This window comes from Ranitomeya variabilis, chromosome 6 (genome assembly GCF_051348905.1).
Source record: "Ranitomeya variabilis isolate aRanVar5 chromosome 6, aRanVar5.hap1, whole genome shotgun sequence".
Taxonomy (NCBI): domain Eukaryota; kingdom Metazoa; phylum Chordata; class Amphibia; order Anura; family Dendrobatidae; genus Ranitomeya; species Ranitomeya variabilis.
The window spans coordinates 215010469-215028971 of record NC_135237.1 but is presented as its reverse complement, the minus strand read 5'-3'; the positions used below and the strand labels follow the sequence as shown (position 1 = coordinate 215028971).

The window sequence follows — 18503 nt, the reverse complement described above, 5'->3', positions numbered from 1 at the left end:
AATAATGGGATGCATTAAAAGAGGGATAGATGCTCATGAGGAGAACATAATTTTACCTCTATACAAGTCACTAGTTCGACCACACTTAGAATACTGTGCACAGTTCTGGTCTCCGGTGTATAAGAAAGACATAGCTGAACTGGAGCGGGTGCAGAGAAGAGCGACCAAGGTTATTAGAGGACTGGGGGGTCTGCAATACCAAGATAGGTTATTACACTTGGGGCTATTTAGTTTGGAAAAACGAAGGCTAAGGGGTGATCTTATTTTAATGTATAAATATATGAGGGGACAGTACAAAGACCTTTCTGATGATCTCTTTAATCATAGACCTGAGACAGGGACAAGGGGGCATCCTCTACGTCTGGAGGAAAGAAGGTTTAAGCATAATAACAGACGCAGGTTCTTTACTGTAAGAGCAGTGAGACTATGGAACTCTCTGCCGTATGATGTTGTAATGAGTGATTCATTGCTTAAATTTAAGAGGGGACTGGATACCTTTCTGGAAAAGTATAAGGTTACAGGGTATATACACTAGATTCCTTGATAGGATCCAGGGAACTAGTCTGATTGCCATATGTGGATTCGGGAAGGAATTTTTTTTCCCCAATGTGGAGCTTACTCTTTGCCACGTTTTTTTTTTGCCTTCCTCTGGATTAACATGTTAGGGCATGTTAGGTTAGTTAGGCTATGGGTTGAACTAGATGGACTAAAGGTACCTTCACACTAAGCGACTTTACAACGATAACGATCCGTGACGTTGCAGCGTCCTGGCTAGCGATATCGTTGTGTTTGACATGCAGCAGCGATCAGGATCCCGCTGTGAGATCGCTGGTCGTTGCTGAAAGTCCAGAACTTTATTTCGCCGCTGGATCTCCCGCTGACATCGCTGAATCGGTGTGTGTGACACCGATCCAGCAATGTCTTCACTGGTAACCAGGGTAAACATCGGGTTACTAAGCACAGGGCGCGCTTAGTGACCCGATGTTTACCCTGGTTACCATTGTAAAAGTAAAAAAAACCAAACACATACTCACATTCCGGTGCCCGGCGTCCGCTTCCCTGCACTCCTCCTGCATCCTGTGTAAGTGCCGGCCGTAAAGCAGAGCGGTGACGTCACCGCTCTGCTCTGTGGGAGATGCCGGAGATGTTCGGCGCTGACAGAGGATGCAGGAGGAGTGCAGGGAAGCGGACGCCGGGCACCGGAATGTGAGTATGTGTTGTTTTTTTTTTTACTTTTACAATGGTAACCAGGGTAAACATCGGGTTATTAAGCGCAGCCCTGCGCTTAGTAACCCGATGTTAACCCTGGTTACCAGGGGACTTCGGCATCGTTGGTCGCTGGAGAGCTGTCTGACAGCTCTCCAGCAACCACACAACGACTAAACAGCGACGCTGCAGCGATCGGCATCGTTGTCTGTATCGCTGCAGCGTCGCTTAGTGTGAAGGTACCTTAAGTCTTCCTTCAACCTTAATAACTATGTTACATATGGGGATTCCCTAGCAGCAAGGCAACCCCCACATGTACTCAGGCTGGGTAGTAGCTGTAAATCATTCAGCTCAGGTGATGAAAACTAAATCTCCGAACACTAACAAATACTCGGAGATCACCCAAGCATGCTCAGGAAAACATGAGCAAGGAGTATACTCGCTCATCACCATTGTTTTTGCATCATTTTTTCGCTGATGGCGCTGTATTACACACCAGACCGACCACCTCCACAGGCACGGCCGGAGCTGTACTCCCATGCACTGTGGTATCACACCCCAGACCGACCACCTCCCCATGCATGCCGCGGTATCACACCCCAGACCGACCACCTCCCCATGCATGCCGCGGTATCACACCCCAGACCGACCACCTCCCCATGCATGCCGCGGTATCACACCCCAGACCGACCACCTCCCCATGCATGCCGCGGTATCACACCCCAGACCGACCACCTCCCCATGCATGCCGCGGTATCACACCCCAGACCGACCACCTCCCCATGCATGCCGCGGTATCACACCCCAGACCGACCACCTCCCCATGCATGCCGCGGGATCACACCCCAGACCGACCACCTCCCCATGCATGCCGCGGTATCACACCCCAGACCGACCACCTCCCCATGCATGCCGCGGGATCACACCCCAGACCGACCACCTCCCCATGCATGCCGCGGGATCACACCCCAGACCGACCACCTCCCCATGCATGCCGCGGGATCACACCCCAGACCGACCACCTCCCCATGCATGCCGCGGGATCACACCCCAGACCGACCACCTCCACATGCATGCCGCGGTATCACACCCCAGACCGACCACCTCCCCATGCATGCCGCGGGATCACACCCCAGACCGACCACCTCCCCATGCATGCCGCGGGATCACACCCCAGACCGACCACCTCCACATGCATGCCGCGGGATCACACCCCAGACCGACCACCTCCACATGCATGCCGCGGGATCACACCCCAGATCGACCACCTCCCCATGCATGCCGCGGTATCACACCCCAGACCGACCACCTCCCCATGCATGCCGCGGGATCACACCCCAGACCGACCACCTCCACATGCATGCCGCGGGATCACACCCCAGACCGACCACCTCCCCATGCATGCCGCGGTATCACACCCCAGACCGACCACCTCCCCATGCATGCCGCGGGATCACACCCCAGACCGACCACCTCCCCATGCATGCCGCGGTATCACACCCCAGACCGACCACCTCCCCATGCATGCCGCGGGATCACACCCCAGACCGACCACCTCCCCATGCATGCCGCGGGATCACACCCCAGACCGACCACCTCCCCATGCATGCCGCGGGATCACACCCCAGACCGACCACCTCCCCATGCATGCCGCGGGATCACACCCCAGACCGACCACCTCCCTGCTCAGCTATGACTTCTGCTCAGCTCTACTCTACTCCCCCAGTGCAGCGCGCTCGCTCATCACTGAGCTGCATGGTAGTGCGCGTACTTTCTGACGTCAGCAGGCGTGCACTGCTCGCACAGGTCCATGATGGGCGGGGCGCGGTGGGTACGTCACAGCTTGTGTTGTGATGGGCGAGCACTGCTGGAGACTTGGCCTGGCTCGTTCGTCCAATAGGGAGCAGGCAGAGAGGAAGGGGTGACCACAGCGGAAAAGTGCGAGGCAGTAAAACGGAGGAAGACCCCGAGACAACATCCAGGAAGGAAGCGATCGAGCGCAGCGGTAATGTGATGGGCACAGCCGTTGTCCGGATGATGGCTGGGGCTGCTCATTTGGGGCTGCCGTGGCTCTGCGTCCTGCTGGCACTAAGGCTGCCCGACAGTGCGGGTGAGTAATATGGGCTGTGGTGTCCGGGGCTAACATGGCGGGGCCCTGGCAGGGATGAGGCTGTGTTTGGGATCTGCTTTGTGTGGCCATGGCGTGTATGTGGGGATCTGTCAGACTCCTGCTCTGCATCCAAGAAGATTAACTCTTTAATCCTCTTAAAGGGGTTTTCAACTTTCAGTTAACACTGTAAAGTTGCCAACAGCAGATACCGGCCCTTCCTGCTCTGATTTTGGTGGTCGGCTGCATTATTTATAATGCTCACATGTAGCGCACACACAGGCCCCAATGGGGCTCACAATCTTAGTTCTTTATTGGTGTGGAGTGTGGGAGGAAATCCGAGAAACCGGATGAAACCCACGCAAACACGGGGAGAGCATACAAACTCCCCCTGGACCCCAGCAATGTAAGACTGCAGTGTTAACCACTGAGCCACCCTGCTGCCCATAAGTGATGTCAGTCACTACAACGCACATCACTACGGTAACCACTGATCTTGGTGGTGAGGTGGCGGTACAGCTGTGGAGCTCACTGATTGGCTACAGCTATGATGCCCGTTGTAGTCGTAGCGTTAACACTACAGCCAAAGCACAGGACCAGCCAAGGGGGAGGACCTGCTCAGTTTGGGTTTTTAGTGAGCTTGGCTCAGCTTTCCTAATGGTGGTACATATATATGTATATATCTACTATATAATTGTCTAAGGGTCACTTCCGTGTGTTTGTCTGTCTGTCACGGAAATCCCGGGTCGCTGATTGGTCGCGGCCCGAGGCCGCGACCAATCAGGGACGGTCACAGACGAATTGGCCCCTCCCTCCTCCCCTGCAGTCAGTGTCCCCTCCCTACTCCCCAACCCCCCCCCAGTCAGCGCCCACATAGTGTTAACCAGACTGCCTTACACCGCGGCATAACGCGGTGTAAGGCAGTCCGTTAACGCTGCCATTAACCCTCTGTGTGACCAACTTTTTACTATTGATGCTGCCTATGCATATATATATACCGCGTGGGCTGTGCAACATACCGCGTGGGCTGTGCAACATACCGCGTGGGCAGCCGCGAACAATCAGCGTCAGGCGCACTTCGACCGCGAATTGGCGCGGGATTTGAACCACGCTTCGCTATTTGGTCGCGCCCGGCCAGCCGAATTCTGTGTATTCATTGTATTATTCTAAAATCTTCATAAATAAACTATACATATTCTAGAATACCCGATGCGTTAGAATCGGGCCACCATCTAGTATATACATATACACACACTGTATATATGTTTTCACGAATATTTGAGCCCATAAATTCATTATATGTCCATTTTGCAAGCCGGCGAGAAACTCGCCATACCAATGTCATACAAATACTTTCATGCAAGAAAATCACATCCTCGCACTGCACACGGATGACATACGGATCGGCTTGGTTCAACTTTCCTGATGGCAGAACCCCCTTTAAAGGGGTTGTTGTATTATTACATATGACATCAGTCACAGGACTAGAGTTCGGCAGGCACCAGCCAGCATGTTCAGATGTACAGGCCTTTACGGTCATATTCGACACCGAACTTTCCTTTACTCCCTATATCCGATCACTCACTCGCTCTTGTCACCTGCATCTTAAAAACATCTCCAGAATCCGACCTTTTCTCACCGTTGAAACTGCTAAGACTCTTACTGTCGCTCTTATTCATTCTCGTCTGGACTACTGCAACTCTCTTCTGATCAGTCTTCCTCTTACCAAACTTTCTCCTCTCCAATCCATATTGAATGCAGCAGCCAGAGTCATATTTCTGTCCAGCCGCTTCACCGATGCCTCCATCTTATGCCAGTCATTACACTGGCTACCCATTCGCTACAGGGTCCAGTACAAACTCATCTCTCTCACCCACAAAGCTCTCCACAGTTCTGCACCACCTGATATCTCCTCTCTCATCTCTGTCTATCGCTCTACATGTGCCCTCCGTTCTACAAATGACCTAAGGGCTCATTTCCACTGGCGAGAGACAAATCGGTCCGTAATCTGGACCGAAAAAACGGATGTAACGTATGCGATTGTCATGCGAGTGCAATGCGATTTTTAATCGCATCATCCGTATGACTGTCCGATTTGTACGCACCGGTGTCCTTTGAAAAGCCGGCAAATCAGTGCTGTGTACAGTAAAATCACACTGACAGGTTAGAATAGAGTAGATATATACACATAGAATAGGTATATATACATATATACACTCACCGGCCACTTTATTAGGTACACCATGCTAGTAACGGGTTGGACCCCCTTTTGCCTTCAGAACTGCCTCAATTCTTCGTGGCATAGATTCAACAAGGTGCTGGAAGCATTCCTCAGAGATTTTGGTCCATATTGACATGATGGCATCACACAGTTGCCGCAGATTTGTCGGCTGCACATCCCAAAGATGCTCCATACAAGGCAGGATGGATCCATGCTTTCATGTTGTTTAGGCCAAATTCTGACCCTACCATCCGAATGTCGCAGCAGAAATCGAGACTCATCAGACCAAGCAACGTTTTTCCAATCTTCTACTGTCCAATTTCGATGAGCTTGTACAAATTGTAGCCTCAGTTTCCTGTTCTTAGCTGAAAGGAGTGGTACCCAGTGTGGTCTTCTGCTGCTGTAGCCCATCTGCCTCAAAGTTCGACGCACTGTGCGTTCAGAGATGCTCTTAGGCCTACCTTGGTTGTAACGGGTGGCGATTTGAGTCACTGTTGCCTTTCTATCAGCTCGAACCAGTCTGTCCATTCTCCTCTGACCTCTGGCATCAACAAGGCATTTCCGCCCACAGAACTGCCGCTCACTGGATTTTTTTTCTTTTTCGGACCATTCTCTGTAAACCCTAGAGATGGTTGTGCGTGAAAATCCCAGTAGATCAGCAGTTTCTGAAATACTCAGACCAGCCCTTCTGGCACCAACAACCATGCCACGTTCAAAGGCACTCAAATCACCTTTCTTCCCCATACTGATGCTCGGTTTGAACTGCAGGAGATTTTCTTGACCATGTCTACATGCCTAAATGCACTGAGTTGCCGCCATGTGATTGGCTGATTAGAAATTAAGTGTTAACAAGAAGTTGGACAGGTGTACCTAATAAAGTGGCCGGTGAGTGTATATGTCAGTGAAACACCTATATATGTATATTTATATTTAATGTAGCGCAAGATAGCATTAAAGCCGCTAATTCAATTACTGGCTTTTCATTTCTCCTTCCCAAACCCGACAGGATATGAGACATGGTTTACATACAGTAAACCATCTCATATCCCCTTTTTTTTGCATATTCCACACTACTAATGTTAGTAGTGTGTATGTGCAAAATTTCGGCGCTGTAGCTATTAAATTTAAGGGTTAAATCGCGGAAAAAATTGGCGTGGGCTCCCGCGCAATTTTCTCCGCCAGAGTGGTAAAGCCAGTGACTGAGGGCAGATATTAATAGCCAGGAGAGGGTCCATGGTTATTGGCCCCCCGTGGCTAAAAACATCTGCCCCCAGCCACCCCAGAAAAGGCACATCTGGAAGATGCGCCTATTCTGGCACTTGGCCACTCTCTTCCCACTCCCGTGTAGCAGTGGGATATGGGGTAATGAAGGGTTAATGCCACCTTGCTATTGTAAGGTCACATTAAGCCAGATTAATAATGGAGAGGCGTCAATTATGTCACCTATCCATTATTAATCCAATTGTATGAAAGGGTTAAAAAAACACACACACATTATTAAAAAGTATTTTAATGAAATAAACACACAGGTTGTTTTAATATTTTATTGCTCTCTCAATCCATGTGATGACCCTCGCTTGGAAAAATAATAAACCAACAATATACATACCTTCTGCTGACTTGTCACGTCCCACGAGGTAATCCATCTGAAGGGGTTAAAATATTTTACAAGCAGGAGCCCTGCTATAATGCAGCTGTGCTCGTGCTTGTAAGCCCCGGGGAATGAAGGAAATGTAGGTCAATGACCTATAGTTACCTTCAGTCGCGGTGATGCGCCCCCTGCTGGTTGTCCTCATATGACCTTGAGCGTGGGAAAAAGTTCCCAGGCTGCTGTTCATGAGGACATCCACCAGGGGGCACATCACCGAGACTGAAGGTAACTATAGGTCATTGACCTACATTTCCTTCATTCGCCGGGGCTTACAAGCACGAGCACAGCTGCATTAGCAGGGCTCCTGCTTGTAAAATATTTTAACCCCTTCAGATGGATTACCTCGTGGGACGTGACAGGTCATCTGAAGGTATGTATATTGTTGGTTTATTATTTTTCCAAGCGAGGGTCATCACATGGATTGAGAGAGCAATAAAATATTAAAACAACCTGTGTGTTTATTTCATTAAAATACTTTTTAATCATGTGTGTGTGTTTTTTTAACCCTTTCATACAATTGGATTAATAATGGATAGGTGTCATAATTGACGCCTCTCCATTATTAATCTGGCTTAATGTGACCTTACAATAGCAAGGTGGCATTAACCCTTCATTACCCCATATCCCACCGCTACACGGGAGTGGGAAGAGAGTGGCCAAGTGCCAGAATAGGCGCATCTTCCAGATGTGCCTTTTCTGGGGTGGCTGGGGGCAGATGTTTGTAGCCAGGGGGGCCAATAACCATGGACCCTCTCTAGGCTATTAATATCTGCCCTCAGTCACTGGCTTTACTACTCTGGCGGAGAAAATTGCGCGGGAGCCCACGCCAATTTTTTCCGCGATTTAACCCTTAAATTTAATAGCTACAGCGCCAAAATTTTGCACATACACACTACTAACATTAGTAGTGTGGAATATGCAAAAAAAAAAGGGATATGAGATGGTTTACTGTATGTAAACCATGTCTCATATCCTGTCGGGTTTGGGAAGGAGAAATGAAAAGCCGGTAATTGAATTAGCGGCTTTAATGCTATCTTGCGCTGCATTAAATATAAATATACATATATAGGTGTCTCACTGACATATATATATATATATATATATATATGTATATATACCTATTCTATGTGTATATATCTACTCTATTCTAACCTGTCAGTGTGATTTTACTGTACACCGCGCTGATTTGCCGGCTTTTCAAAGGACACCGGTGCGTAAAAATCGGACAGAACTCGCATGGTGCGAGTGCTGTGCGATTTTTTTTTTTTTTTTTTTTTTTTTTTTTTTTTTTTTATTTATTTATTTTTTTTCTTTCTCTCGCACCCATTGACTTGCATTGGCGAGTCTCGTCCGAGACTCGCAGCAAATCGCAGCATGCTGCGATTTTTTTTCTCAGTCCGATTTCGGCTGAGAAAAAAAATCGCAAATGAAAAGACAGCTATTGAATAACATTGGTCCGAGTGCAATCCGATTTTTTTTATCGGATTGCACTCGTCCGTTTTCCTCGCCAGTGGAAATGAGCCCTAAGACTAACATCCCCTGTAATCCGAACCTCACACCTCCGTCTACAAGACTTCTTGTGCTGCGCCAGCTCTCTGGAATGCACTTCCCCAGACGATCATACTGATACCTAGCCCCGACCTATTCAAGCGTGCTTTAAAAACCCATCTCTTCAAACAAGCCTACCACACCAACTACCAAGTAAACTAACTTTGCCCTGTTCCCTCCTTCCAAATATTACTCTGAATCTGCACCCTACTATTCATCTGTCTCCACACCCTCCATGCACATAACTGCACTTGATACTTGACTATTGCACTTAAACACACGGGCTGATGACTGGATCATGCAGCTTTATATGAAAATCCCTATTTATTATAATTGCCAGACCTGAAATAACAAGCACTTTTCACCTATTGTGTCCCCCCATTTCCTTGTAGATTGTAAGCTTGCGAGCAGGGACCTCACTCCTAATGTCACTGTTTAAATTGTCGTAACTTGTATTGAATTTATTGTCTGTACATGTCCCCGCTTAATTGTAAAGTGCTGCGAAATATGTTGGCGCTATATAAATAAAAATAATAATAATTATTATTAATTATTACGGTCTAAATCCTATAAAGATGTTCTTTCTGGTACCCCCTACCCCCAATTTAAGAGAACTGATAAAAATATAAATCTCATAAAAAAAACCACTGAGATAAAGTCATTTAGTTACTAATTACAAATCTCACCATATTGTTACTTAACAAGCCTGACAACCCACAACTAGTAGAGCCATAATAAACTCCCCAAAGGGATAAATACCCCCACACACAAGGGCCATATGTAATTCAGTGAATATGGCATAGATGTCTGATGAAGGGTCTTCACTTAAAACTTTACGTGATTCTGCACCCCAGTGCATCCAATGGAGATGAAATGCTGATACATCCTATTTGAAGCATCTCAAAGTGCCTTTCAGTGTGCAGTGCCTTCACTCTGTCTACTAGGAGTATAACCACCATCATGTTACTGAACAAAATCCAATGTACAAGGGATAAATACCGCACTGCATGATAACCGAATAATACCACCATGCTGAAGACTATCCAAAACTACAGCACTAACTTAAAGGGAACCTGTCAGCAGGATTGTGCTCAGTAATCTACAGACAGTGTCAGGTTGACGCCGTTATACTGATTTAAATGATACCTTGGCTGATGAGATCCATCTTGTGGTTGTTATTTAATCTTTGGGTCATTCCATGTCAAGTGGACCAGTGGTCCCCACTCGACCTTCTCCGATTTTGCTGAAAATTTATAAGGATGTACATGTATGTTTGAAAAGAGGTTCTGTAAATTTTTAGGGCCAGATCTCAAATACATTGAGCACTGTTGACCTTTCACTGGAGGTTCCACCAAGCCTGCGGCTTCAGCTAAGAGGATTTTGCAAACTTTGGCACATAGCCATTTGAGTTCTATACTGGCTATGATGCTGAAATTTGGCATACTAGCTCAACTTTTGCTGCTAAACACGATAAAATTATTACCGGCTATGACAAAACAATATTTCGGCCGCAATTTTGTGTCAAAGTAGCTTGAAAAACGCGTCGCATAAAATTTATGCCAAACTTTGCCCATATATAACTCAAGACCAAAAACCAATAGTAACTGGTGCTTTGCCCTGTACACCAAACATCTACATCACTTTGCATTGCTGCAATATCCCGGTCAAAGCATATGTATTTGTGGAAATATTCACACCCACATATGATGAAAAACTTAAAAAAAACGAATTTTACCTATGTTTAGGTCAAATTTCTCAAAAAGGGTACCCCTAAAATATATTAATTCTGATATCATTAGAAAGAGCACATTTTTCTCTACAAGGATCATTGTTTTTTTTTGTTTTTTTTGAGTCCCTCAGTTTAAGAAACGAAAAATGCCACTGAACATGGTGTTATTTATTAATACGCAATGAATGGTAACTGCACTATTCAAACCCTTGCGTTGGTCCATGGTGGTTATACCACAACCAATTCCCTAAGAATTGGTATTATAATCCTATTAAGAATTGTAATAATGCTGTCTTTCGAGAATTGGCAGCCCCATCGCCTAGGAGCCATGGCCGATAGCCGTGCAAGGCCAGCCTCGGGTGGTCTCTTTATCGCAGGTTCCGAAGCCTGAGGGTGGGTGTCTTTGCCTAGGATCCCAAGCCTAATATTGGGTATCTTTTGTTGGTTCTCAAGCCATAATGTTCAGTCTAAGTGGTCTGGAATTGTTGCTGAATTTGCAACATAATCGGTTCAGAGAAGCTGTATTGTCGGCCCATTGCTGTTGCAGCTGGTGCTGGAATTATTGCAATGATTGACTGCTCAGGAATCCAGCATGTATCATTTCTCACAGGCCAGTGAAAGAAGCTAGCTGGTCCATGAGGATGCATAAAATTTATTAATGCAACATGCTCGTCGACTGAAATTTCAGAAATATTTCCAATCCACCAGTTCCTATCGTAAATGCAGGCAATGTAATGCCCTGGCTGGAGGTTTGCAATTGGCACAAAAGCACATTTCTGATCTGACAGATCTATCTACATGGGCAATGAAAGATGATGGGTCATTTGACACCCTTGAAATGCGAATCTTTTTGTCATCAATTGGCACAAACTGGTGATTTTCTCTTGTTCCAGCAATTGTATGTCCATCTTTGAACCTTTTCTCTTGAACTACCCGTATTTCGTACATTTTTTCTTTTGGAACAAAAAAAAACTTGATTCCATGCAGTTGCTCGTTGCAAAAGTTGAATAAATCCACCGGGGTCAGTATTTGGTTTTCACTTGGGCGTTGAAGACTGGCACGAGCTGCCAACCTCTTTGCTGTCCCTCCAGTCCCATCACAGGGCTACTTTCCATGACTGGTACCAAAAAATTTCCATTCAGCGCTGATATTGAAATCAGCATTGTGGTGGCACAAGTTGAGTAATTTTTTGAAATTTTTGTACTGGGCTGCAGATCCATCGCTGAAGTAGTGGATATGACGAATCCCATAGATGAGAGTCTTGAGATACTCCACAATTACTGTTAAAGTGTGGACTGCAACTGTGTCATGTCGTGAGCAATCACTGATTATGCACAAGCTGATGTTCTGCGCAGCTTCACCATGTAACTCCTTGAAGTAAATTACAAATGGGTGTACTGTAGCTTGACTATTTTTCCAGTGGAAACCTTGAATGGCATCTTGAACAATAAATGAGTAATTTTCAGCAAAGTCCATAAGGATCACAAGCTCTCCAGGTCTCAGATTTTCCTTCAACGATTTCAGATAGCAACTTTGATGCTTGGCGATTTAGTGATGGCTACAAAGTTTAGAAATTTTCAAAACCAATTCTTCAATGAAATCTTCTATAGGTAGTTGTTTGGTATCAAGCGTGTCTCGATCAGTGTGAATCCATTGTTTGAACTCAATAATATCTTCAGGGTCACTGTTGACAAACACATTGACTAGAAATTCTTTTAAAACTTCAGGACCCGGGCATTTATCACAACGGCCAAGCATACAGTCCTTGGATTCAATTCCACAGACCATTTTGCATATGAGCTCTTTGTAGTCATCATTGATTGGGCATGCTGCAAGCATTAGTTTGACATTTTGGTGAATGGTACACACAAACCCTTTAAAATACTTTTTATTAGATATCTTTAAAATACAAATATCCCAGTGACAAAAAACAGGATCAAAAAAGGATCAAACGAATGATCCAAAAAAATGTGCACCACTCCTACTGCTCTCCCTGCGCTCGACTGCTCTCCCTACCTAGCAGTGGAGGTTGGCACCCTGATAGAATAATTTTGGCGCCCCCACTCAACGGCGGCTGTCCACTGCTACCCCTATTATCTTTCTGGATAGCTATAGGTGGGAAAACAATGAGCTTTCAAAAGAGATGAAATAAAGCGCACGAGAAAAACACAAAAATATAAAAATAGGTGCACATAAACAAACCCCAATTGCTGTCTAATTAGGAACTAATTCACACCAGACAGTGATAGCATGGGGAATGGCAATATATCAATATCCAAGAAAAATGGTTCACAAAAAAAATTATTAAACCAGAGCTAGGACCACATTAGCCTCTTATGGTCACACATGTATTCTGCCCAATGGCATACTCAATAACCTCTTTTTGCACTCAGGCATATAATGAAGGGCCACAGAGTGAACAATCAGAAAAAAAGACTAATGATACATAGTCTGGTAATGCATGCGAAGCTATTGTGGGTAGCCAACAGGGGATCATAGCCCCAATTGAGTAATACTTAGCTTCCCAGGCTTCACAGCAGTCGTAATAGTCGCCTCGACGCGTTTCCCCGAACTACGGTTCATCAGGAGGCAGTTCAATGTAGGAACCATTAAGACAGAGATGCAGGTGCCATGATGTGAAGCAGACTGCAGTCGAGTGGGAGGCAGCGGACCAAGACCTGCGACAGCCATTGGACCGTACCGCCCTGTAGGTGAGTATAATAAAACTTATTTTAATCGGACTCCCATGACAGCCTCACGAGAGAGGGGATCTGCCCTTCAGGAACTGGAGACCTACAGATACAAAAAGGGTGGCAGCTCTCCCATGCATCAGTTGGTTTTCTGTTCCTGATGGGACTCGTCCTACAGTTACCTGCAAGAGACAATCGGATCCCAGGCCCGTCCGGTCGGCTCAGGACCCTGCTGCTCCGGCAGGTGTGTCGCGGGGCTCCTTCTGGGTCCGGCGGTGTCTGTCCTGAGGACATGGGCGTGCAGAGGGCTCGTTCTTGGGCAGATCTGACGCATTCTGCGTTATTGGGATCACGAGTGACATCAGGAGGCGTAGCCGGCAGGTACGTCCGGGTCACCGACACCAGCCCTGCTGCGCACGCGTGGTCTCTGATGGCAGTGTTCGGACGGCAGCGGGCAAGTAGGTCTCCAAGGGGGGGGGGGGCAGCACACCATTGCCCCTCTGTGTGGGGGCTGGGGTCACCTGCTGGGGGCGGGGGATTCTGGGTGGGGCGTGGCATGTCCTGCTGGCCGGATTGAGGGGGTATATAGCGTAGGGAGCCCATGCTTCTGTCTCATTTGCAATGATGGCAGGCGAGCAGGAGCAACGACTACTACAGCAAGAGGAGGCTGCACAACAGCACGCTTCACAGAAGCCTCAGGCCTGACAGAAGTCCCGGGAAGGTACAGGTTGTGGCAAGTTATGTGACCATTCCAGCTGCAGAAGCTCTTCCAGATGGGAGTCAGTAGCATCGGCTGAGAAACTCTCCCCTCATGATCCAGTACCTATTCTCTGCGGACACTGATAAGTGATCTTCGTGAATGTTCATTCAGTAACGCAGCCTTCCCCTTACAGTGCCTACAAGTAGTATTCAACCCCCTGCAGATTTAGCAGGTTTACACATTTGGAATTAACTTGGCATTGTGACATTTGGACTGTAGATCAGCCTGGAAGTGTGAAATGCACTGCAGCAAAAAATAATGTTATTTCTTTGTTTGTTTTTTTTTAAATTGTGAAAAGTTGTTTGAGGGTCATTTATTATTCAACCCCTCAACCCACCAGAATTCTGTTTGGTTCCCCTAAAGTATTAAGAAGTAGTTCAGGCACAAAGAACAATGAGCTTCACATGTTTGGATTAATTATCTTTTTCCAGCCTTTTCTGACTATTTAAGACCCTCCCCAAACTTGTGAACAGCACTCATACATGGTCAACATGGGAAAGACAAAGGAGCTTTCCAAGGCCATCAGAGACAAGATCGTGGAGGGTCACAAGGCTGGCAAGGGGTACAAAACCCTTTCCAAGGAGTTGGGCCTACCTGTCTCCACTGTTGGGAGCATCATCCGGAAGTGGAAGGCTTATGGAACTACTGTTAGCCTTCCACGGCCTGGACAGCCTTTGAAAGTTTCCTCCCGTGCTGAGGCCAGGCTTGTCCAAAGACTCAAGGCTAACCCAAGGACAACAAGGAAGGAGCTCCGGGAAGATCTCATGGCAGTGGGGACATTGGTTTCAGTCAATACCATAAGTAACGTACTCCACCGCAATGGTCTCCGTTCCAGACGAGCCCGTAAGGTACCTTTACTTTCAATGCGTCATGTCAAGGCTCGTCTACAGTTTGCTCATGATCACTTGGAGGACTCTGAGACTGACTGGTTCAAGGTTCTCTGGTCTGATGAGACCAAGATTGAGATCTTTGGTGCCAACCACACACGTGACGTTTGGAGACTGGATGGCACCGCATACGACCCCAAGAATACCATCCCTACAGTCAAGCATGGTGGTGGCAGCATCATGCTGTGGGGCTGTTTCTCAGCCAAGGGGCCTGGCCATCTGGTCCGCATCCATGGGAAGATGGATAGCACGGCCTACCTGGAGATTTTGGCCAAGAACCTCCGCTCCTCCATCAAGGATCTTAAGATGGGTCGTCATTTCATCTTCCAACAAGACAACGACCCAAAGCACACAGCCAAGAAAACCAAGGCCTGGTTCAAGAGGCAAAAAATCAAGGTGTTGCAGTGGCCTAGTCAGTCTCCTGACCTTAACCCAATTGAAAACTTGTGGAAGGAGCTCAAGATTAAAGTCCACATGAGACACCCAAAGAACCTAGATAACTTGGAGAAGATCTGCATGGAGGAGTGGGCCAAGATAACTCCAGAGACCTGTGCCGGCCTGATCAGGTCTTATAAAAGACGATTATTAGCTGTAATTGCAAACAAAGGTTATTCCACAAAATATTAAACCTAGGGGTTGAATAATAATTGACCCACACTTTTATGTTTAAAATTTATAAAAATTTAACTGAGCAACAAAACTTTTTGGTTTGTAAGATTTATGCATCTGTTAATAAATCCTGCTCTTGTTTGAAGTTTGAAGGCTCTAACTTATTTGCATCTTATTAAACCTGCTAAATCTGCAGGGGGTTGAATACTACTTGTAGGCACTGTATGTTTTAATTTTTAGAAAACTGTTCAGTTATGCACTGAAGATCCCTGAGTTTTTCCAGCAAGATGGTGCACCACCACATTATGGGTGTTGGGTCCGAGCATTCCTACATGAACAGTTTCTTGGAAAGTGAATTGGTTGTCCTGGGCCAGTTGAATGGCCATCAAGGTCTCCCGATCTGACCCCATTAAACTTTTATCTTTGGGGTCATCTGAAGGCAATTGTCTATGCTGTGAAGATAAGAGATTTGAAGCATCTGAAATAACGGATACTGGAAGCCTGTGCTACCATTTCTTCTGTGGTGTTATCAGTGTGGCAAGAGTGGGAAAAGAGGGTTGCATTGACAATCCAACACAATGGGCAGCACTTTGAACACATTTCATAAGTGGTCATAAACTTGAAAATAACTCATGAAAGAATAAAGTCACGTTAAAACCAAGCACACTTTTGTTTTTATTGTGAAATTCTCAGTAAGACTGATGTCACTTGACCCTCTTCCCATTGAAATAAATAAAGTTGGATCCAAAATTGCTGACTTTAAAATGGCCGGCATGGTCACCACTCATCTTGAAAAGTTTTCCCCTTCCATTTACTAATGTGCCACAAACAGGAAGTTGATATCACCAACCATTCCCATTTTATTTAGGTGTATCCATATAAATGGCCAACCCTGTAGATTCGGTCTGGATAGCAGTGAGAGCAGCGGGTCTCTCCAAAGCGACCCGCAGAGCTCTGTGGTTAAAGTGCTGGCCAGGGGATATCCAGGCAAGATCTAAGCTCTGTTCTATTTCATGTGAAGGAGAATACCTTTTTGGTCCAGTTTTGGACGAGCCGCGGGAGATGGGGGAAAAAAAGATTCTTCAGCTCCAGCAGGAGAAAGTTTGGCCAGGGAAGACCTACAAGTGACCTTTCCAAGTGGGATGACAGGTAGAAGAGAGGTACAGTCTTCATGTTCTGACGTTCTTCACGGGAACACAAAAAACCATCCCAATGAGTAGCGGTCCCCGTAGGGGGTAGATTGTCGGCCTTCTATCCAGCCTGGTCACGAATCACCGACAGCGTCTGGGTGCAAAGCGTGATTTCATCAGGACTCACACTTAAATTCCTTTCGGTTCCAGGGGATAAATTCAAGTTAACTCCCTTCCGCTCTTCCCACCTAGAGCAGTTTGCCCTGGATGCGGAAGTCGTCAGACTGTATCATAAAGGGGTCCTGGTGGAGGTTCCGGAATCCGAGAAGGGAAGAGGGTTTTACTCTCCCCGGTTTATGGTTCGGAAATCGGATGATTCATACAGAAACATCATCAATCTCCAGTCCCTCAATAAGTTTCTTATCACTCACTCCTTTAAAATAGAAATAATTAGCTCGGCAATAAAAATATTTCAAAACTGTTTCATGGCGGTTTTAGATTTAAAGATGCATATTATCATGTGCCTATTCACCCAGACTGTCAGCGTTTCCTGAGAGTGGCAGTATCCACTAGTGGCTCTGTCCGTCATTTCCAGTTTAGAGCCTCCCCCCGCCACCCCCCCCACCCCCTTGGCATGTCAGTCGCTCCACGAGTCTTCATGAAATTAATGGCAGTGGGCTACATCAACCACCAAGGTGGGACCCGATCCGAGGCCCTGATGGAAGTAACAAAGTCTTTTCAGATAGCGGAAAGGCATTTTCTACCTTTTGACAGCGCTACACATAAGAGGAAAGGACAATGCCAAAGTGGACTTTCTAAGCTTCATAAGCTTCAACATGCTAAGGCAAGGAGAACGATCTCTAAATGGAGCAGTCTTCAACCAGATTGTCTTCAACCTGGCCTACGCATTCCCTCCGTTATCTCTGTTGCCTCTGGTAGTGAGGAAGATCAGAGAAGACAGGGAAAGGGTTTTATTAGTTGCTCCTTTCTGGCACAGAAGGGCTTGCTTCACGTGGCTGAGGACTGTCAGTCTGCGATCCCTGGATACTTCCTGATTTTCTGGATCTCCTCTCCCAGGACCCAGTCAACCATCCACATGTAGCAGTACTCCACTTGACGGCGTAGAGTTTGAAAGGGCATTATTAAGGGATAGAGGGTTCTCCCCGAATCTAATAACCACCCTGCTAAGGATTAGGAAGTTAATTACAACCAAAATCTATGCTAGAACCTGGAAACAATTTCTAGGGGTCTAGAATTAGGTCTTGCCACTAGTACCCTTAAAGTGAAGTGTCACGGCTAGCTGCAGCCGCTGATGCGGCCCAGCCCATAAATGCTCCCAAGCCAACCAACCTCGGAAGGCTTGGGGCACGCGTCCCCCGGGGACGCAATACGGACCCTTTTTACACAGAGGGGGACCCGGGCCTACCTGGGCTAGGGGAGGGCAGAGACCGGGGTTCTGTGGCAGCTGAACATGTGGACAAGGAAAGCGACACATAGGACTTGATTACACCACACAACTTCAGGTATAGAGAAAGTAAAGTTTACTAAAGAATAGTCACACAGTACATAAACAAAACATAATGATGTCAGGCTCCCGATTCCACACCTCCCAGAAGGGTACCACCCAGTGGACCCCAAGGCACCAACGGATCACCGAAGCACACATAGGCAGGACATCAGGGTACACAAGGTCATCAGGATGCAGGCAAGACATCAGGGTACAGACAGGACATCTGGACACAGGAAGGACATCAGGAATACCGGATCGACAGCTGGGACACTGGCATGGCAGCCCAGGTCATCAGCTGGGACACTGGCGTGGCAGCCCAGGGCATAAGTTACATCAGAACATCGGACACGAGAAGGACATCCGGGAACACGAGGTCATCAGGACCCAGGCAGGACTTCAGGGTGCAGACAGGACATCTGGACCCAGGGTCGCCGGCAGACATCAGACAGGAGTCA

General features: G+C 46.9%; 1 protein-coding gene across 1 annotated transcript in view; it reads left to right on the top strand.

Annotated features, from left to right (window-relative positions):
• Positions 1-2997: 2997 nt before the first annotated feature.
• The window catches only part of TGFBR1 (transforming growth factor beta receptor 1), a 185423-nt gene continuing 169917 nt past the window's right edge, over positions 2998-18503 (top strand). The window contains exon 1 of the mRNA XM_077269426.1: positions 2998-3316. Coding sequence (XP_077125541.1) covers positions 3220-3316 — 97 coding nt within the window. The 5' untranslated portion in view covers positions 2998-3219. The remainder of the gene's footprint in view (positions 3317-18503) is intronic.